Source organism: Panthera leo, chromosome D2 (assembly GCF_018350215.1).
Source record: "Panthera leo isolate Ple1 chromosome D2, P.leo_Ple1_pat1.1, whole genome shotgun sequence".
In the NCBI taxonomy this organism is placed as follows: Eukaryota; Metazoa; Chordata; class Mammalia; order Carnivora; family Felidae; genus Panthera; species Panthera leo.
In genome coordinates, this window is record NC_056689.1 from 55704386 (window position 1) to 55725930 (window position 21545).

Sequence of the window (21545 nt, forward strand, 5' to 3'; positions counted from 1 at the left end):
AAAGAAAAGCTGCACCCGGTGCCTCTACCACGTCAGAAGGACCCATGGCCATGTGGCCACATGGTCACCGCGCTCAGGCGTGTGGCTTCCCGCTCCTCTCCCATAGCGACGTAGAAGATTCTTCACAAATCGTATCCACCTACTGCACATCGTCCCCAGGCAGCTTTCTGTCACCAAGCGACATGTCTTGGAGATCCTTCCAGATCAGCATAAATGGATCCACCTCATTTTGTCCAAGGGCTTCCTGGCATCCCAAAGTAATGGACATCTCCTAGCTTACTGAGCAACGTCCCTCTTGCCAGGCATCCTGGTTGTTTCCAAAGGCAGCGAATACTCTTGTCCATGCTTCTTTGGGAGGTGTGAGCATTGCTCTAGAACAGGTGCCTAGAAGCAGGCTTCTACTTCTAGATCGCGGAGGACATGCATGCTGGGTGTTCACAGGCCCTCCAAAACGAGGTGGCAACGGTTCACACCCGCCTGCGGCATAAGGCCATGCCTGCTCCCTCCCATCCCCGCCCGACACCGACACCACACAGCCAACTCTGTAGGGTTTACCAACCAGCGGACAACTGCAGCATCTCACTGACTCACAGCGGGAGATTTAGAGATGGGTCAGAGACAGGGCAGGGGAGGGTAGGGGGTAGAGTTCCTCCGCCTAGCAAATAGAAAAATCAGAGCCTGGGCCAGAGGTTCGTTTATATCAACGTTATTTTGAAAATATAAGGCCTGTGACGTTAGTGAGACTGGGCTCATTTATTAAGCACCAAATAGACGCGCTGCCCTCTTCCACCTGTTTCTGGGCAGCAGAGAGGACGTGGACCCCCCCGAAGTGCGTTCGGTCTGATGAAAGCAGCAGCAACCCTGAGCCGGAGTTCCCCAAAATAGCGCCGCTGACGACCGCGCAGTCTTACAAAGCGGCTGAGCGAGACCTGGACTGGGGCCGGCGCAGCTGCTCGCTACCCGGTGACCTTGAGCAGCCCGCCTCACATCTCCAGGGCTCACTTTACGACGCGCTAAAGAGCCTGCAGCCTGGAGGAGGGCAGAAAGACAAGCACCAATAACCTAAAATGGGCACCAAGGGAATAACGCAGTGCGGAAAAGAAGGCCAGTTCAACCTCGACGTGTGTTTAATTTTTTCTGTCCTGATTTGCTGACAACATCCGGCCCGGCTCACAGGACAGCGGAGACGCCTTCCCTTTGCCACTGAACGGGGCCAGGGCCGCTCAGAGGTACAGGAAGCTGGGGTGCCTTGATTTTCTGACGCTGCAGTGTGTTAACGGCAACAACAACAACAAAGTCTTTTTTAAAAAGCACAGGAATACAAAAAATCGTGCTCTAAAATGTTTACATGAACCAGAATAATGTTTTTCACGTAAAAAGTGCAAGGTAATGCGATTATGTTACTCAAGAGGCAAATGTAGAATTTATTGTAAAATATGTTTTGTAATGCACCGCAGGGGTGTGGTCTGGTAATGGACCACGAATTTAAAGTGTATTACTAATGACTTCTTTCGAGTCCTGTAGCTCATTTCGCGGCCGAGGCCACTGTGACCGTGGATGCCTTGACAGGCCAGGATTGCCACAGTTCCAGTCCCCAGAGAGCAGCCCCTCAATAAATGGCAGGAAAAGTGCACCTTAAATCCAAGGGTCCCTTTCCAATTCTTCACATAAAAGCAGAAAAAAAGAATAACAGAAAGCACCAAAGTCAATATAAAGCTCTTCAAAAGTAAATTCCGGTGGGGCCAATGCATTTTCCTTGTTTCTATGGAGAGCTCGTCGATCCAAAAGGACTGTGGGTTCAGGCTGACACCCGGGCAAAAGTAGAAATAATCCTGTGTTGTTGATCTTTGGTGTATCTTGGAAATAGTTGAAACAGAAGATACTTGGTGTCTTCCTGCCAAGGCCCCGCTGGGCTTCCATTAACGGAACGGGGACCAAAATAGCTTTTCCTGTGCTGTTTCACAGAGCGGCCAACGGTAGAGTTTAGCACATACTGAAACTTCCATGTCTCCCTCACCTGAGCTATACCCCCTCCGCCCACACTCCTCTCGGGCAATCTATCAATCTATTTGTGTGCATCACTATCTCCCGCTGCACTGAGGCTCCCCGGGAGCAGGAACCACGACCCACCCACCCCACCCCACCCCCCCCCCCCCCCGCTGTGCCTGACACCCGCAGGCATCCCTCGAACGTTTTTGAATGAACACCTGCCTACGACCATGCAGAATGCACAAAGCGCACTGTGAAAGCAAAAGAAATGCAAAAAGAAAAGAGTTCCCCCATCATCCCAGAAATGTAACCAGTTTAATTTTTGTGGATTTCCTTCCAGTTCTTGTGTTCACACGTGTACCTCAGTGAAATCAGAGTATACAGTCTTCTTTATCCTGTGTTTTCATCAAATAGTAAATTACGGTGCCGTAATTACAATTAACTACTTGCTATTCCGTCCTATGGGCATAGTATGATCTACTTAATCATTCCATAGTTACTTTTTAAAGTTATTTATTTTATGTTGAGAGAAAGAGGGCACACATAGGTGCTCAAACAGGGGAGGGGCTGAGAGAGAGAGAGAGAGAGAGAGAGAGAGAGAGACACAGAAAGAATCCCAAGCAGGTTCTGAGCTGTCAGTGCAGAGCCTGACAGGGGGCTCGATCACATGAACTGTGAGATCATGACCAGAGCTGAAATCAAGAGTTGGACACTTAACTGTCTGAGCCACCTGGGTGGCCCACCATATTTACTTTTTCACACAGCATTCTTAGTGAATTCGGGATCTAGCTTCCCAGCACGCAGTAAATCAGAGGCAACAAAATGCCAGATTATAGAAATGACAAAAGATGTTGGAGAACCTTGGCACAGGATCTGGCACACAGTGAATATTTGTTGATGAAGAGACGGACGGATGGATGGATGGATGGGTGGATGGATGGACGGACAAATGGATGAAAATTGAGCTAACTGCAAAGTAAATATAAAAGTAAACCACAGCAGAGCGAACCCAGGGCAGTGTGGACGCTTACAATCACTATGGCATATGGACCACAGTGGACCTTAGAAATAACCTTGGTACAGGCAAGAAAGAGGCCCAAAGAGAAGAATGAATTGTCTGGGATCCCACTGCAAGTCGATGGCAGAACAAGGAACCTAACGCCACACGTCCTGATTCCTGAAGTTCAAGGAGACTGAATGTGGTGGACCTCAGCCTCCACTGCACCTGCTCACCCCGCCTCCCACATACAGCTAGTGAAGAGGAGAGGCCCGGGCAAGAGTCACAGGAGGAACAGAGGGCACTCCAGGAGCCAGGGACTCCGGATGCTAACTCTTGGGCAACCCCTGACTTGTTACAGAGCCGTGGGTGCCTCCCCCCGCTTCAGATTGCACACGGCCCTTGTGAAGCCAAGCGGAATGCTTGGTGAGCCTACGCCGTCCTGGTACCACTCCCTGACTCCTTGCAAGTGCTCGAGAAATCCTTATGGAATAGCTACGGCTCTCCCGCGCGGGGCAGATGGTGGACACGTGTGTGCACACGTACACGTGTCCTCAGTACCGCGCGTGCACCCACACCTGAACACAAGCACACGCACGAGTCCCAGGCTGCTGCCTAGTTCCATTTGAGAACCTGGGTATGAAGGGCAGACCTTATTCGTGACGCCGCTTCACTGGAAGCTTTCTTTCACGCAGATGCTGCCCTGTAGAGAGAGGGGCTTGGATGCAGTGAACAAACACATCTAATCTGCAATGCCGACGCCCTGTTCTACAATTGCTGCTTAACGGATCTCTACCTCCTGGTTTATTTCTTCCAGATTGGATCTGGCTTTTTGGCTTGATGTCACTGTTCTCCTAAAGAAAGTCTGAATTTATAGATGCATCTGGTTCAATGGCTGTTTGGCAGCTCTGGTTTTTTGTTTGTAGAAAACATGCTGTTTGTTCCCCCCTCCCCCTTGAAAAACGAGGCCTCTAGATTTTGAGCTAGAGTCAAAATCGGAATGGACTTGGATATTGTTCAGTTTTCATCAGGAAGAAGGAAGGGTAGTCAACTGCACACTTAAGTCCCAAGTACAGGAGATACGTGAAGGGGGAATCCAAAGGCAAGAAAGGTGGACCAGATGCTTGAAGAGGCCTTGCCTGGCAAGTGGTGTTGGGGGCATGGGCAGCTAAAGCAGGCCCTTGTCATAGCGGGGGGTGGGGTGAGGAAAGGCGGTGCGTGGGCCCAGAGCAGGGCAGACCCTGGTGCCCGTGAAGACAAGCACAAATGCCCTCTGGAGAGAAGCGTCTCTAATTTAGGTCCTCAGAGTTCCAAACATCCACAAAATCTGAGCTCACCACCACTAACTACCAAACGCAGATGGAAACACGGCCCTGTTGACCAGGAGTCACCGAGAGCAGTGATCCACACAGCCCTGGCCTGGCCTTTGTCTTGACCCACCATCTCCAGCCAGGCTCCCTCCTGCCTCATCCCATGCAGCCAGCCTCCACATGTCACCACAGCTTTCCAGGAGTTTTCTGCGACTTAATTCTTCCACAATTCCCTTCTATCTGTAAAATAAAGTCCCAACTCTTGAGCGTGACACAAAAGGCCCTTCACAATGGAATTCAATGTTCCTTTCCAGATTCGTCTCTTCTGACCCCACGTTCCTTGCCCAACCAAACCCTGTATGTCCTATGCTGGACAACACAGCATCCCTGAATATGTCATTTACTTTCTCGCCTTCTCGCCTCTGCCCATGCTGTTCCCTCCTCCTAGAAAGTCTTTCCCCATCTTCTCCAAATGGCAAAAGTGTGTAGTTCAGTAGCATCAATGAACACTCACAATGTTGTGCAACCATCACCACGATCTGGCTCTAAAACTCTTCATCACCCCAAACAGAAACTCTGTACCCACTGAACAAAAATCCCCCATTTCCCCCCTGCTCCCAGCACCTGTCAGCCACCATTCTCCTTTCTGTAGCTTTGATTTGACTTTCCTAGGCCTCATATCGGTGGAATCATACGATGTTTGTCCCGTAACGTCTGGGTTATTTCACTTAGCAAGTTTGCAAGGTTCATCCATGTTTGTAGCAGGTGACAGACTTTCATTTCTTTTTAAGGCTGAATAAGATACCATTGTATGGGGGCACCCGGGTGGCTCAGTTTGTTAAGTGTCTGACTCCAGCTCAGGTCATGATCTCACGGATCATGAATTTGAGCCCCGCATCAGGCTCCCTGCTGTCAGCACAGAGCCTGCTTCAGATCCTCTGTCCCCCTCTCTTCCTGCCCTTATCCTGCTCGTTCTCTCTCTTCCAAAATAAACTTTAAAATTAAAAAAAAAAAAAAAAGATCCCATTGTACGTCTATATCACATTATCCACTCATCCATCAATGGACACTTGAGTGGTTTCTGATTTTTGCCTATTGCGTGAATAATGCTGCTATGAACATGGGTCATACAAGTATCTGCTTTCAGATTTATTTGTTTGTTTGTTTAGAGCATTAATGAGGGAGGGGTAGCAGGAGAGGGAGAGAGACATGGGCTCAGTCTCATGACTGTGACATCATGACCTGAGCCGAAATCAAGAGTCAGACGCTTAACCGACTGAGCCACCCAGGAGCCCCACGTATCTGTTTTGAGAATCTGCTTTCAATTATTTGGGGTACACACTTAGAAGTAGAATTGCCGGGTCACAGGGTAATTCCACATTTACCCTTGCGAGGAACTGGGCATACTGCTTTTTAAAAATCCACGTAGTACTGCCAGCTACACGGTTTTGGAAGCAATTCTACATCTCATTATACCACTTCTTGGGGGCAGTACATTTCCAGAGCTTATCCCCCACCCCGTGAAGGGAGAGGCCCAAGTGTGGTGTCTTTTGCTTAAGAGCGTGGGCTTTCGAGACAGAAGACCCCAGCCCCCACCACCTATGCAATGCTGGGCAAGCTTCTCACACTTTCTGGGCCTGTTTCCCCGTGTGTAGGAAAGGAATAATTGTGCCTATGCTGTAGGATCGCTGTGAGGACTAAATTAGCCGAGGCGGTCAATCAATGGCCATCGCCACTTTTATTATTGCGTATGAAGAACCGTTCTCAGATTCCATTGCTGTTGACGAAACACCGAATGTGTAAGAGTCTGAGATGGGGAGTATCTGAAGTTCACAAGCTAAACTTGTTTCAGGGCAAAAGCCACAAACTTTGACAGTTACAGAAGATGAGGGGAGGCGTGTTTCTTGGAATACAAGTTCTTTTTACATCCAAAGAGGCCTCGAGAATTGGGCCGGGGTTACTTACAGGTGAGACAGGGAGGTCACGTCTGTGAAGATGCCCTCTTGGAGGGTGGAGATGTCATTGCCATGCAGGGACCTGAGGAGAGAAGAGGCTGTCAGTGCCTCGTCCAGGGACAGAGACTTAAGAACTGATGGAGTGTGTCATGCTTATCCTTGGGTCTCAGTCAAGGTCAATGCTAGAGGGAACCGGTGCCCCCCTCAGAGACCCCACCCTGCCGGCCCACCGGCAAGGGAGAGGGAGCGCCTCCTAATCCAAGTAGATAACCCTGTGCCGCAGCCATCACAAATAACCATCACAAATAACTCATCACAAATAACTCATCACAAATAACTCATCACAAATAACTCAAAGCACCATTTCCGTTTACATGACAAATGGAACGCAAGGCCCTGACCCTGTGCCCTCCCTCACTCCACCAGCAAGTCTGGGGGGGGCGGAGGAGGTAGGGGGGGAAGGTCCTTCTTGGTAAAAAAAAAAAAAAAAGTTACTATGGCAAGCCATAGATTGGGGATAAAGAATGTCACCGTGCCCCAGGCAGGGCTGCCAGAGGATTCATGCAGATACTTGAGAGGACTTCATAACAGCCGTGACAGAGGACTTTGATCACAGGGCAAAAACTCCCAGTGGGAATTCTTAGGAAAGTTCACAAATCTCTTGCCAACAATCTCCACTGGAACCGGAAACTCACATGCAAACAAGAGGCTACCTTATCTTGGATGCCCCCACCTCCCATTGCTCCCCCAAAACACAAAGTGGGGCAGACAGCAACCCCCATTTCTCAGAGTTTTCTGTTCACTCTTCAGCCTCCATGAGGGGCTTGAATGGAAATGGACAGGCCTCCCAGCTTTGGACACTGTCGGCTCTGCTGGGGCCACAGACATGGAGACATTTCTACCCACCAGGTGGGCTTCACGGTCCTCTGTGGGGTGGGTCTCTTTAGAGGAATGAAGAATGAAGAACGGGGAGACTTACAGCAGGCGCAGGGAGCGCAGCCCCTGGAAGGCCAGTGGAGGGATGCACTGGAGGGCGTTGTAGCTGAGAATCCTGTGGGATGAGAGGGAGGGTGAGGGAGGGAGCAGGACAGGGGTGGGGGGCGCCATGTTGCTGACCAGGCCCCTGCAGGCTGGCTCAGCAGCAAAATGAGGGAGGCCTGAGCGTGGAAGAGGGTGTGGGCTGAGCTCCTGGCCTAGTCAGCCCTGTGGCCCGGGCCCGTCCCCTAACCCTTTTATGCCTCTCAGCTCCCTCAGCGGCAGAGCAGGGACAAAAACAATGACAACTTGATAGGGTTTTTCTGCGGGTAAGGGAAGATGGCCCAGGTGAAGCCCTCAGCGTGGTGCCCGGCTCCCAGGGAGGCCTCAGTAAGGAGACTGGGTGCACTTCCTCGTGGAGGCCACTCCAGCAAGGGCCAGAGGCAGGGTCCCCGTGAAGTGGACACCGGACCAGGACCTGCCTCACTTCCAGAGTGGACAGGTGAGGTCCAGGCCCAGCTAGTAATCTAACATTGGGAAGCTGTGGTGGTGACGAGGGCACCATGACTACCCCCTTCGTAAAGATGGGGAAACTGAGGCCCTGCAAGGTGAAAGAACTTCGCCAGGGTGGCGTAATTGAGTCAGTAAGCTGGGTTTTTAATTCAGCTTCTCAGTTTCCAGAGTCCACAGGCTAACCCACTCTCCCCAAATGCTTCCAAATAAATGAATCCATCAAGGGTAGATGGGCAGGTTGACAACAAGGGAGGTGATGCTCGTGATAGCTCCAGATGTCCATCAGCGGAGGGACAGGAACACTCCAGAGCAGCCATACAGTGGGACATCACTAGTCGCTGACAAGAAGGAAGGAACTACCCAGACGGGCGATGACATGGGGGAATTTCGGAGTAACTGTGTGGGTTGAAAGATGCCAAACAAAAAGGAGTATCGTTGCACGATCCCAAACATGCAAAACCCTAGGCGATGCGGACTCACCCACAGAGCCGAATGGTGGCGGCCCTGGGACGGGGGTGCTGGGAGGGGCCGGGCAGAAGGGTGTGAGGAGGCTTCTGGGGGTGACGGAAGGGGACTCTGTGTTCATTGTGGTGACAGTTCCAAGGACGTGGACGTAAGTCAGGATGTATCCTTATTTGCCGTAAGCATGTACAGTTTCTTTTATACTGACTGTACCTCACTAGGGCTATTTTCAAATAATAATGACAGCAGGGGTGTGCTCCTGTCACAGGAATGGGTTCTGTTTCCCCCGGCAGCTGCCGGAACCACTGAGACCAGGACTTCTCAGCCCAGCACTACCAACAATTCTTTGTTGGGGGGCTGCCCTGGGCATTTTACGGTGTGTAGCGGTAAAATCCCTGGGCTCTGTCCACAAGGTGTTGGGGGCTTCGCCTGCCCCTGCTCTAGCTTTGACCACCGAAAATGCTTCAGACATTGCCAAACGGCCCCTGGTGGGCAGGACCTCCCTGGCTGATGGCAGCTTCACATCCTGGCTCACAAAGACTCTGAAATGGGAACCAGTTGATGAGAAGACTCTCATCTTCTGGAGTAAGTAAGTGCAGGTGGGTAACCTAGAACCAGAATTTCATGGCCTCGGGCCCACCTTCTGCTCCTGGGGGTCTGGCTGGGTCACGACCCCATCCTTTTTTGGGGGTACTGGCTCTAATGTTGGACCACAGTGGAGCCCAAGGGAAAGTTCTTAGGTTCTTGGCACATTATCTGTAAAATGAGGTGTTGAGAAGGGGAGTGGGATACCCCTGTAAGCTTCAGGCCAGTATACGGGCTGCTTGTTATTCTTTCCAACTGATTGCTTGGCATGTAATTAAAGCGATCGTTAAAACAACTCAGAACATGGGCACAAAAGTGTTCGGAAGCACCGTTCACAATAGTCCGAACTGGAAACAACCCCACTATCCATCCGTAGTGAGATGGGTAAGGAAGGTATGGCATATTCCTACAAAGGAATACTACACAGCAGTAAAAATGACCAGACCGCGGCTTCACATGAGTGGACCTCGCAAACATAATGCTACATAAAATAAGCCAGATACAAAAAAAAAAAATACATCCTGTATGATTCAATTTACATAAAAATAAAACTGATTTGTGTAGAAGTGCATATGTAGATAGCAGTGCTATAAAGAAAATCAAAGACATGATCACCATAAAAGTCAGGGGAGGGACTTCCTGGAGACGGTGGGGAGGGGGGAACGAATGATCAAGAAGGGGCTGGGTGAAGGACTTTTGGGCGTGCTGTGTTCCGTTTTGTGCCTTAGGTATTTACACATGTGCTAGCTTTATGGTTATTTGTTAAATTGTACTTTATATTTTTTTTGCATTTTTCTGTATGTATGCTATATTTCACAATAAAAAAATTTGCTTTTGCTTTTTTTTTCTTTTTGGCTGGCGAGGCCAGGCACACTCCCTGGTAGATGAAGAGTGACCAGCGGGGCTTGGAGAAAGTCTCGGTGACACAGCGCGCGTGCCCTCTCTCCACCTCCCCACCACTGGGACTCACAGAGTGGTCAGCTGGCTCATGTTGGTGAAGGAGGAATTGCTCAAGGAACTGATCTTGTTGTTACTCAAGTCCCTGGAAAAGACAAAAGCATCACTGCTTAGAAGAAAGAAGAACCCAATCCCGGCTCTCTGCTACAGGCTCCTCCCCTCCCCCACTCTGTCCATGCGCCCGCCCCCGCCACTCCCCCTCCCACCCCCCCACCTCCCGCCCCAGCCAGGTGGCTGCAGGGGCTTGGGGTGGTGGTAGAGAGGGGCACTTGGTTCACAATAGTTACAGCCCTCTGCTCTGCTCCCTGAACTCCCGCTGCGTCCTCAGGGCTACATGTTTCCATTGCCTTTCCCCACCCCACCCCTGCCCCCCACAAGGACAGACTGGCTCATGCCCCCTTCCACCGTGGAAATGCTCCCACCAAGGAACTACCAGATCTAGTGGGCTCTGTGCTTTCTCTCTAGCTAGTACTTCACACAGGCTCCTTCCCTAGCTCTCCTACCATCCTATCAAGGGGACAATAACCACCTTTCTTCAAATGAAGCAGGGTGATCAAGTAACACCCCCCCCCCCCCCCCCGTCACAACTGATACCCCTCTTCTCAAACCTCCTTTCAAACCCCATCCATCCTCAGACCCGACTGTCTTCCCACCCCCCCTCCCCACCTCCCTGGCCGTGCCTCCTCCATCTCTTGGTAAAGTTTCTTTCCCAGACAACCCTACCTTCTTGACCCTCTTCCTTTAGTCCACTCTGGGAGCCTCGGGAAGCTCCTGGCTTCACTCCCCACCACGTGCAACAGTGCCCTCGCCTCTGAACTCCCCTCCAGACACAGTCGAGCTCCAGTCCACGTCTTGCACTTTTCCTACCCCCTACCCACCTAGTCCACAGCCCCAAGGACCCAGAAACACTGCCCTAACCAACCCCCCCCCCCCCAAGCTCCTCTCTCTCAGCCTCCTCCTTCATTTCTGCTTACTCAAGCCATCTCTTTTCCTGGCTTCTGTCTCAGACTTGTATCTCATCTCTCCCCTACAGCTTTGCCCCCTTTCTATCCATCTTCCACACGGGCGGGCACCACCTGAATCTTTCTAAGACACAAATCTGACTAGGTCACTTCTCTGCCAAATCCCACAGTGGCTCTCATTTGCCTAAAAAATTATCCCAGCCACCTGCTAGGTGCTTCCGGCTCTGGCCCACCTCTCCCTCACTGCCTCCCACATGCCTGGCATAGATTTGCTACACTTCCTGAAATTCTCTTGCCCCTGTTCCCTCTGCCTACTGGTGAGTTCTGCCTCTGCCCTGGCCCCCACACGTGCCCTGACTTCATTTCCTCTTAGTAAATGTTCCTCCAACTCATTTAAGACCGGTCTATTGTTCTCAGGCCACACTGTGGTTCTTCTCTGAGCTCTCGGCACACCGCGTGGTCCCTGCTTCTGATTGGCAAGGACTGGCCCCACATCGGCCCCCTCTCCCTCCTTTCCTCCCAAAGGTATCCAAGCCACCAGTGTAGCTGCCTCAAATTAGACCAGAGAAAAGCCGTCTATGTCTTTGCTACTCTGTCACCAGCCACCAAATCACTGCCCTCCTCCCACCCCTCACACCATTGGAACAGTCAAAACACATCTGCTAGGTCTTTAGCAAAGACAGATCCACTGGAGCTTCAAGATTCTGTGCTACTCAAAGTAGCCAGTCCCCGAACTGAATGTCCCACAACAAGGACCTTGTGCCAAAGTGCAGTCACCTATGACGCTAAACACACAACTTAGTTTAGCGAACACTTTTTTCATAGTGACACTTCTCAGTGATGGAAGCAAGACGCTGATTTACATTCTGGTGCAAGTTTCTTATCTAATTGCAGACCCATTACAAGCAGTTCTCTAGTGACCATTGGTCTATAGACCACACTTTGAGTAGTAGTACTGCTCCAAGCCAAACTAACATGGAATGTTCTCTGGACTTCTTTTTGGGAGAATCTAGCCAATAAGCACACCAAGACAATTGGAGAGAGGTGTTAATTAGGTTGGAGAGCTGAGAATAAATGAAGTTTATTCTGAGGCTTAGTTCATATATTTTCATGGAGTGGAAAGGCTCAAAGGTGTAAATAACAGAAAAAGAGATGTTAGCCTGAAGAAAAACTTAGTCACTGATGTGTATTTGTAGCTGTTGTATTTCATGTTTGGTTTAGGGGCCAAGGATGGACTGCGTTTTCCATCAGCCTCTACTTCTGCTCTGGCCCCCTTCCTTTACCAGGATGACCCTCATTAACAATAATTCTCAGCCCAGATGGAGGCTTGGGGTGACAGGCTAGGGAGAAGTGGACAGGGTCCAACTCAAGGGAGCCAGGAACCATGCCATTCCCAAGCATGGCCACTAGGTGGCAACACAGTTCTACGCACTGACATTCAGGGAGGGGAGGGGCAAAATAAAAACCAGATGAGCTGGAAGCCAAGTGGTAGGGAATTCCAGAAAAGCTGGAGCCAGAGGGTTAGATACCAGTGCGCCCCCCCCCCCCCCGCCGGCCCCCGCCATCCTCTAAGGAAGGCTTGGGATCCTCGAGAGGCCCGAATACTCACACAAGCTGCAGGTACTTGAAGGTAGACAGCTGTCCCGGAACCAGTGTGAACTGGTTCCCATCCAAGTAACTACAGGACAGAACACAACAGTTAGTGCGGTGCTAGGGGAGCCTCCCCTGCAGCCAGGGCCTTCTAGTTCCTCTCCTCTCCTACGTGCAGACCACACAATTGGCCCAGAATCACTAACTGGAGGAGAAAAGATGCAAGTTTCTTAGGCATTTGGGTAGATGCCTCCCAAAGAACTCGGTAAAAGCTCTGACACACAAAGCCTCCCTCGGCTTCCTTTCTGCCCCTGCCTCGCCCTCTCAGCCTCCTCCCTGTTGGCGGGCGCTACCCAGGGCTCAATGCCGGGCTCCTCTCTCTCCCCTCTCTGCCCTGCAGTTTCCTTGGCCAGACGGGTCAGATCTGCCACTAGTCCCCTCAGGTCCACCTGCCAGGCCCCTCACCAGCTAGCAAGGCCCTCCCTCCACCTGCCGGCTGGTCCCGTGGGAGCCCCAGACCCAAACCTGCCCAAACCTGACCTCGGGGCTTTCACACCCAAACTGGTTCCCCTGACCCCCTCAGCATCACACCATGATCCTAACCACCCAGGCTCAGGACCCTCAAGGTGACTCTCCTACTCACTCAACAGCACCCCACAGCTGCTGACTCTCCTGCCACTGGTCTCTGCTCATGTGCTGTGTTCCGCTCTCACATCCCCCCGAATGCACACTGTCACTCACGCCTGGACTCCTCAGCTGCCTCCGTCTGTTCCTCCACCTTGGCCTCCCTTCTGGGACCCACTATACACACTGCTACCCAAGTTGTTGTCCTCAAAGCCAAGCCCACCAAAGGTCCTTGTAGCATTCCCTAAGGTGCCCCATGTCTACAAGGTGGAGCTTGGGATTCAAGATGCTGTGAAGGTCCCCTATCGCCCCAGACATCCTCGCTGAGCAGGGATCCAAGGGCCAGGAGCTGAAACCCCCGTTGGGCTCCCTGTCCAGGACCCCCACCGACTCCAGCCCTCAGGATGGCTCACCGCCACCCCCAAAGATCCAGAGAGCAGCAAAATCAGGGCTTTACTCATCCTGACCCATCACTCTGGGTCATACAAAGTGACTTCCCACCCATCTCACGTGATCCTCTCAATGGCTCTTCTCAACACACCCTAGTGGCCCCACTTAAGAGCTGGGAAAACGGAGGCCTAGAGAAGTCAAGTGATTTTCCCAGCCTCTGAACTTCAGCATCCTTAGTCAAAGAAGCCAGGCTGTTCCACCTGTCGTATTATGCTCAGGGTGGCCAGGAGGCACCAAGGAGGAAGCAGGACACTAACATGATGATAGAAAACTGGGCAAGGGACACAGGACAAGGACTGCAGTGGTTGGTGTGCAAGTAAAGAAACAGCCTGCCTCGCCGGTAATGAAAGAAACACAAATGAAAACCTCACACGCTCCCCACAGGGAAGGAAAAGCGCAACTACGGAGGCCTGGAGGGACCAATCCCAGGGGACAGGACGAGTCGGGGACGGACCACAGCCTCTTATTTGGGGGTGTCAGTGGAAGAAGCCCAGCTCTCCTCTGTCTGTCACTCACACTGACATCCATGCCCCCACGTAGGCTCAGATACCACATCCAAATCAGCACAGGTTTTAGCACATGATGCCCAGTATGGACAGCGGGGGTGGCCACGAAGGCCATTTCCACACCCGGCCAGCTGGGGCGCGAGGACGATGGCTTTTCTGGAAGGCCATGATGCAAAAGGCAGCAAGTGCCCTAGCAATGCAGCGCTCTTTGACGAGCAGCCGCACTGAAGGGATGTTCACCTCGGGGACTTTTTTTAATAGTGAAACATTGGCAACAAGTCTCCAACAAAGGGGGGTTTGTTACATAGATCATAGTAGATTCGCGTGGTAGCGTCATGCGCGGCCAGCGAAAACAAACTTGTGTGAGAGTTTTCATGACGGAGGGGATGCTCACAAGCTGCGGTGAAGCGGCCAACGTAAGGTTACTTCTTATTTCAAAAGCAGGCCTCAGCTTACAGCGAGCAAGCGCTCCCGTGGGAGACTCATGCCATCAGGTGACTGCAGAGGGGGGTCCAACAGAAGCTCAAAGGCTTCCTGGAACCAGTGTCTCCCACGACGCCCTCGCTCCAAGCCCTAACCAGCTGTTCTTGGTGACCTTGTCCCCCCCACCGTCGGGCCTGGGGCTACTCACAGTTCCGTGACATTCTTGGGGATGCCTTTCGGCAGGACCTGGAGGTGCTTGTTGCTGCATCGGACCACCGTGTCCAGGCAGGCACATTCCTGGGGGCACTGGGGGCGGGGCAGGCAGCCCCCCTCCTCCTGGCCTGGGGAGGAAGGCGCGAAGCCACGTCAGCGAGGGGACAGGCCTTCTTAGGGCCTCTTATACCTGGGGCCGCGCTCTGGGGTATCTCAGAACAGAAGCCCCTCTCTGACACTACCCCAGGCACCGGTAAGTCCCCTCTTGGCTGCACCCCTTCCTCACTAGGAACAAAGCCCCTTGGACCATTTCGAGGTTAAGATGGGTCTTGGGTCAATTTCTTCTGCCTCAGGTCCAAGGTGGACCTCAGCACAGCAGGAGGATGGCAACCATACCATTTCTTGAGCACCTACTAAGTGCCAATATGTCGAACAGAATCTCTTTAACGATGCAGAAAGGATGCCAGCACCACGGGTACTGGTCTCTGCTTTTTTGCTCACAGAAGGAGCCCAGCACCTAGAGCAGGGGCTGGCACACAGGAGTCCTCAAAATAGATCGGCTAAACGGACCTATGAATGGTTTTATACTTTACTGAGGGCCGGAGAGGTTACATAACTTGTTCGGCTCGGAAGGCTGGTCAGAGACAACACAGCGTCTGTGCCCCCATCTGGCCGACACAGACTCTGAGCAACTTCTATCACACCTCCTTCATTTATTCACTCATCTACCCAGTAAATATTCCTCCCTTCTGACTGGGTGCAGGAGGAACAATAAGGACACCACGGTAGGAGCTGCTGAGGGCACTAGGAAGCAGGTGGCAGAGACTATCAGTTACGGAGGGCAGCTGTGTGCAGGCGTCGTGAACTCCCTGAATCCTCAAAACATCTCTCCGGTGGATGTGCTATCGGCCCATCGCAGAGATGAGAAAACTAAGGGCAGAGTGGTTAAGTAACGGGCCCAAGGTCCCCCAGCCTGGAAGAGGGGCACGGGCCTGGAATCTAAGCCGGCTGCTCTCCACCACCTCAGTCTACTGCAGCAACATCTCAAAAGTGCTCCTGTCCCTTCCCCTCCAGGGAGCCCCTCTGAGTGGGGGGGAGCCTCGCAGGTGCACAGAGTCGCCTGCCAGGATGCACGGACATGACAGCAGAGCTCTGGAAGGTCACCCAGTGGAACACTGACCGGGAGTCATTCCAGGACCGGGAAGTTGGAACAGGCCAACACTGGTGATCTTTTTACTCTTCTGGATTGGGTGTTGTTTTTTTTAAGCAAATGGTAATGCTTCACTTGTGATAAGAAAAATAAAAAGAAATTGTTTCTTGAAAAGAAAAGAATGTTTTCAAAAGATAATTAATGGCAGAAGGAAAGGCCCAAAATATATAGTCGGGTTTAAAAAGAAACAGAATTTGGGGCGCCTGGGTCACTCGGTGGGTTAAGCGTCTGACTCTTGCTCTCGGCTCAGGTCATGATCTCAGCGTTCGTGAGACTGAGCCCTGTGTCAGGCTCTGTGCTAACAGTGTGGAGTCTGCTTGGGATTCTCTCTCTCTGACCCCTCCTTCCCACTCTCTCTCTCTCTCAAAATAAATAAATAAACTTTAAGAAAAAAGAAAAAGGAGCAGAATTTTTGGGTGGGGGACGGATAAAATAGGTAACGGGTTTCACTTGTCGTGATAAGCCCGGGTGATGGATGGAATTCTTGAATTACTATATTGTACGCCTGAAGCTAAAATAATACTGCATGTTAACAATATTGGAATTGAAGATAAAATTAAATTTAAAACAAACATTTTTTAAAAAAAGACTAGGAAGTTATTACTATACAAAATGATATACAAATATATACGTGAGTCGTATGGAATTTTTTAAAATAGCAAGTGAAATTGCTCTAGGAAACCCATTGACTTTGTTTAGAGAAATACCCTGACCTTCTCTCTTGGTGTGAAAGTTGAAGCTCCTTGCGCGGCCTGGATGGGCCAGTCTGAGAGCCGAACTGCCCCCTGGAAGCAGGCTGAGAGCGGGGCGGAGGAGGCCAAGCGGGGGCGGGGGCGGGGGGGGGGGGGCTGGAACTCCCCACAGGAAACTCCCGGCGACCAGGCTCAAGATCAGGGACCGCCGGGCTGAGCTGCAACCTTGCTCTGTTACCCTGGGTACAAATCTGCCTCCAGCAGCTGCCTTGCCTGCGTGGAGCTCTGTCGGAAAGTCACGGGATGGGGCTACTACACTCTGCACGGGCAGGGCTAGAAGGGAGGGCCTCAGGAAAGAGATGGGGAATCCAGAGGAAACAGGACAGCAGGGTGAGAGGTGACCAGGTTTCCCACGTGGAGGATGGGGGCCCGGGAAGGTCCCACGGCACATCATGGACAGGCTGAGCCCACAAGTCTGGGGCACTGAGGAACCCCCAGGAGGCAGATCAGTGGATCAGGCACATTTACATTAAGAAAAGTACTAAGATGTAGGGGCGCCTGGGTGGCTCAGTCGGTTAAGCATCCCACTCTTGATTGTGGCTCAGGTCACAATCTCACAGTTGGGAGTTTGAGCCCCTCGTCAGGCTCTGGGCTATCAGTGTGGAGCCTGCATGAGATTCTCTCTCTCCTCCTCTCTCTGCTTCTCCCCTGTGTACTCTCTCTCTCAAAATAAAGAAACATTTTTAAAAATACACTGAAATGTTAACTGTGATTTTCTCTGAGTGATAGGATAATAGGTAACGTTTATCTCCTCCTTTTACCTATTCTTTCCATTTTTTAAACAATAACCATGCTATTGCTCTTAAAATCATGGGAAAACACCCCCAGGCAGTGGTAGGCGCAGGACTAAGACTGGGTCTCCCTGCTCCCCGCCCCACCCCAGGCCCAGGGCCACCCCTCCCCACGGGAAACTCTTCAGGGCTGGCCCGCCTGCCTCTCCCCTCCCGCTCAGGGCCCCACGACTTACCTTCCTCACACCTGAAGTCAGGGAAGGCCACGTCCTGCAGGGGGATCTGCCGCAGGAAGTCTGGGTTCTGGCACCGCGGGTTCCCTGTCACAATCTTCCTCCTCCGCAGCCAGTCCCCCAGCCAGGCCAGCTGACAGTTGCAGTTGAAAGGGTTGGCCAGAAGGTTTCTGGAAGAGGCAGCCGTGTGACCAGCAACACACCCTCCGGCCTGGGTTTCCCTGCAATGCCCTGTCGCCCCACCACAGACTGGCCAGGCATCCACCCGTGCTTTTTCCCAGACGACAAGCAGTTACCAAGATGTGGCATTCTGACGTGGTGGGACCCCACAGACCACCAGGGCCCAACACCCCCAGTGAGTCCTTTCAAGTAGCCGCCCTTGGGAGGGTGGGCGGACGGGCGCCGGGGCTCAGATGCCAGAGCCAGACTTACAGCGTGGAGAGGGCCTGCAGGGTGTCGAAGGCCCCAGGGGAGATGGTGGCGATCTGGTTGTCGTAGAGCGAGAGCAGGCGGACGTTGCGCAGGCCCGTGAAGCTGTCGTTGTGGATGCAGCTGATGCGGTTGTTCCTCAGCATCCTGGGAGGCGAGAGGGGGGAGCCCGTGCTGTGCCCGCAGCCACCCACCTGCCTGCGCCTTGCCCACGGGGGCCTCCCACAGATTCCCCTCCCGGGGCCCTCCCCTCCCCACGCTCCCCCTCAGGATGCTCTCCCATCCACCCTGCCTGCACAGCGCCCACAAGGCCTGACCTCCGCCTGCACTCCCTGGGTGCCCAGGGCCTCCCCCGCCCCCAGGCCACGCTCCGCACCAACGCCGGGGACGCTGGCCCAAAACCTAAACTCAGTCGTGTTCCTCTCCAGGCCGAAGCCCCAGTGGCTCCCAAACTACCCACGGAATAATGTTTACACTCTTTACCGTGATCCACGGGAGCCAACCCCAGACCAGCACCAGCCGCCTTCCTGGAGAGTGACATACCCTTGACTCCTCTGTCCTGCGGGCAGGGCATGCGTAGGGGCCTGCCTCTCCATGCCCTTCCCTGGCTGTGGTGTCCTTCTAGAATGACCCCTTCCCTCATATTTATCTGCTTAAGTCTGTGTTCACCCTCCAAAACCTGGCTCCATTCCCCTCCCCAACTAAAAACAAAACTAAGCTGGACACAGAATAGGCGATTCACTAGGAAATTACAATGGTTTATGAACACCGATAAAAAAAAAATGTTTAAACTTACTAGTAATCAAGTACATGTAAGCAATATTGAATCTTTGCCTGACAAATTGCAGAATAACTAAAAATATAGTAATATATAAATATAGTAATATAGTAATATATAAATATAGTAATAGTATAGTATATAATATAGTATAGTAAATATAGTAATAGAGGGTCAGTATGGGTGAATGGGCATTTTCACACTTGGGCCGGCAGGAGAATGGTTTGGGGCCTTCCTGGAAGTGAGAGGCAGGCAGCAAAGGCCCTAAACGGGCCTCATGCTTTCATCCTGCTGCAAGGCTTCTTTTAGGAATTTATCAATAGGGAATAATCCTGGATGCACACAGAATTTCATGATAAAGATATTAATCACATTGCTCATAATAAAAAATTAAAATAGCCTGAATTTCTGGGGTGCCTGGGCAGCTCAGTTAAGCATCCGACTCTTGATTTCAGCACAGATCATGATCTTACGGTTTGTGGGTTCGAGCCCTGCATCAGGCTCTGCGCTGAGGGCAGTGGAACCTACTTGGGATTCTCTCTCTCCCTCTCTCTCTGCCCCTCCCCTGCTCATGTGCACGCGTGCAAACATGTACACGGTCTCTCTCTCTCTCAAAAAAATAAACATTAAAAAATCAATAATATAGCTTGAATTTCCAGTAGTTATGTAATAGACAGTCCTTCAAAATTATGGTGTAAAAAAAATTTTAATGGTATGTAAAGGTGCTCACGTTGTGTTTAAGACAAAGCAGGTTACTAAATAAAATGGATTCTAGGACTCCGTTCAGAAATACTTACATGGAAGCACCCAGGTGTATGGGTGTGTGTGTGTGCATATGTGCAAGAACATGTGTGGATACAGAAGACTGGAAAGTAGTTGATATGGACAATTAACAGCGTTTGTGTGGGCTGGAGGGGTTATGGCACTTCTCTTCCCGTGCCTGCGCTGTCACTCATGGGCTCTTACCGGCTCTGCCCCAGACCAGCCCTTCCCCTCTCCTCCAGCCCCATCCACACCTCCCTCAGAAAGAACCCACGTGACTGGATGACTAGCCCACGACACCCTCATTCAAGGACTACCCGGCAAGTATAGAGAAGAATGAGGCAGCCCCATGTGAACAGCCTGGGAAAACAGTCCCACTAGATCCACGTGTGAAAGAAGTCAGTGGCAAAACACAGCACAAAGGGCATCCCCTTTCTGTAAACCAAACCAACCAAACAACAACAACAACAAACCCCAAACCCACAGGGAACCCCTCATATATTCATTTCCTTTACACAAATTCCATGATGTGTGCTCTGAAAACAGATGGATAGCCCTACAGCCGGTCTGGGATTTAAACCCAGCAGGGGGGCATCTAGAGCTATGCTCCCCCCACCCCATAGTGGCCCTTGGCTGTTCAGATTCAAAAGAATTAAAATGAAGTGAAATTCAAAATGTTGTGCCTCAACAGCGCTAGCCCCATGTCAACAGCCACACGTGGCTACTGACTAGACAGTGTAGACGTGGGACACTTCTGCCACTGTAGGAAGTCCAACTGGACAGCACGGTCTATTGCGCCCTTGAAAGGTCTATGTGGTCACGTGAAGAGCTAGTGCCGCCCGCGTGGAGCTCGGGGGGGGGCGCTCTGCAGCACTTGTGGGGGGGGTGCGGGTGACCCCAGGATCTACTGAGTCCCAAAGTCTGGTTAGCTCTGGCTGGGCTCTGGTTCATGGGATCCCAGAATCCCAGAGATAATGGGCCATCCCTCCTCCCCCTTCCGCACTGGCTGAGTCACCTCAGCAATGTCCCCGCCTTGGGGCCACCCAGCCCTCCTGCCACTCCTGAACTAAACACACGTGCGGTGCTCTTGCAGCCTGATGAGAGGGCAGTGAGGGGGAACCTCCAAGAGGGCCCACCCCCACCTGCCCCTTCACCAAGCATCGACCCCACACCCCAGGGAACAAGAAAGCAGGCCTCACCACGGTTACCAACATCTGATTATTTGCCCCCTGCAGACTCTGGCTGTAGACCTCATACACCCTCAGCTGCCCCTCTCCTCCTGCCAGCCAGGGTCGGGAGGGGTGCCTCCCATCCTCTCTCCTGATGCAGACACCGACACGCTAGCTTGCTTTTGCCCGTTGCAGTCTGGCCCTGCTCCCTGGCCCGCACACTCACAGCGTCCTCAAGCCGTCCAGGCCTCGGAACATGCCGCTCCGGATGGACTCCAGCTGGTTGGCGGTCAGGTGCAGCTCGCTCACAGAGCCCGCACCCTCGAAGGCCCCATCTTCGATTTCGGACACCTTGTTGTTGCTCAGATTGCTGGATAGAGGGCGGCAGAAAGATTATGGAGTTGTGGACCCTCCCCCACCTTCCTGCACCCGCCCCCTGCAGGGGAGCTCTGCCCCCATGAAACTCCCCCCACACACAATATTTTCCTTCTCCCTCCCCAGCTAGAGTCCTGGCCACAACCTCCCCGCCAATGGGTAACTCACATCTTCTTCAGATGAGTGAGTTTTTTAAATATCCCAGTGGCTTCCAGGATGGAAATCTCATTGTTGTTTAATCGTCTGTAAGAGGCAATGAAGAGAACTTACACATTCATAAATGACAGACATTAGAGTATCTTCCAAATTGAGAATATTTGGGACTCAAACAAAGGGGCTCCCAGAAGAATTTATCTGGCAAGGCAAACTGATCGCTTATCAAAGGAAGGGTGGATGATGGTGCTGGGAGGGGCGGTGAGTGGGGTACTTTTAACACTAAAAATGCCATGAAAACTTACATACATGAAGGACAGATACGTGTAGCTATTCGTGCACATAGGCATGTGCACAAATTTATGTTTTTAAAGAAAAAAAATAGGGTATGGCTTAAGATCCAACTTGATCTAATGGAATCACATCTCCCAGAAGAAGGCAA

The 21545-nt window shown here is 51.9% G+C and overlaps 1 protein-coding gene across 1 annotated transcript in view; it reads right to left on the reverse strand.

Moving 5' to 3' along the window:
• Positions 1-21545, reverse strand: part of SLIT1 (slit guidance ligand 1) — a 142883-nt gene that overhangs the window by 15882 nt on the left and 105456 nt on the right. The window contains exons 15-23 of the mRNA XM_042907799.1: positions 21119-21193; positions 20802-20945; positions 17870-18013; positions 17441-17607; positions 14507-14639; positions 12315-12383; positions 9757-9828; positions 7231-7302; positions 6262-6333 (exon numbers count right to left, since the gene is read on the reverse strand). Of these exons, the coding sequence (XP_042763733.1) occupies positions 6262-6333; positions 7231-7302; positions 9757-9828; positions 12315-12383; positions 14507-14639; positions 17441-17607; positions 17870-18013; positions 20802-20945; positions 21119-21193 (948 nt within the window). The remainder of the gene's footprint in view (positions 1-6261; positions 6334-7230; positions 7303-9756; positions 9829-12314; positions 12384-14506; positions 14640-17440; positions 17608-17869; positions 18014-20801; positions 20946-21118; positions 21194-21545) is intronic.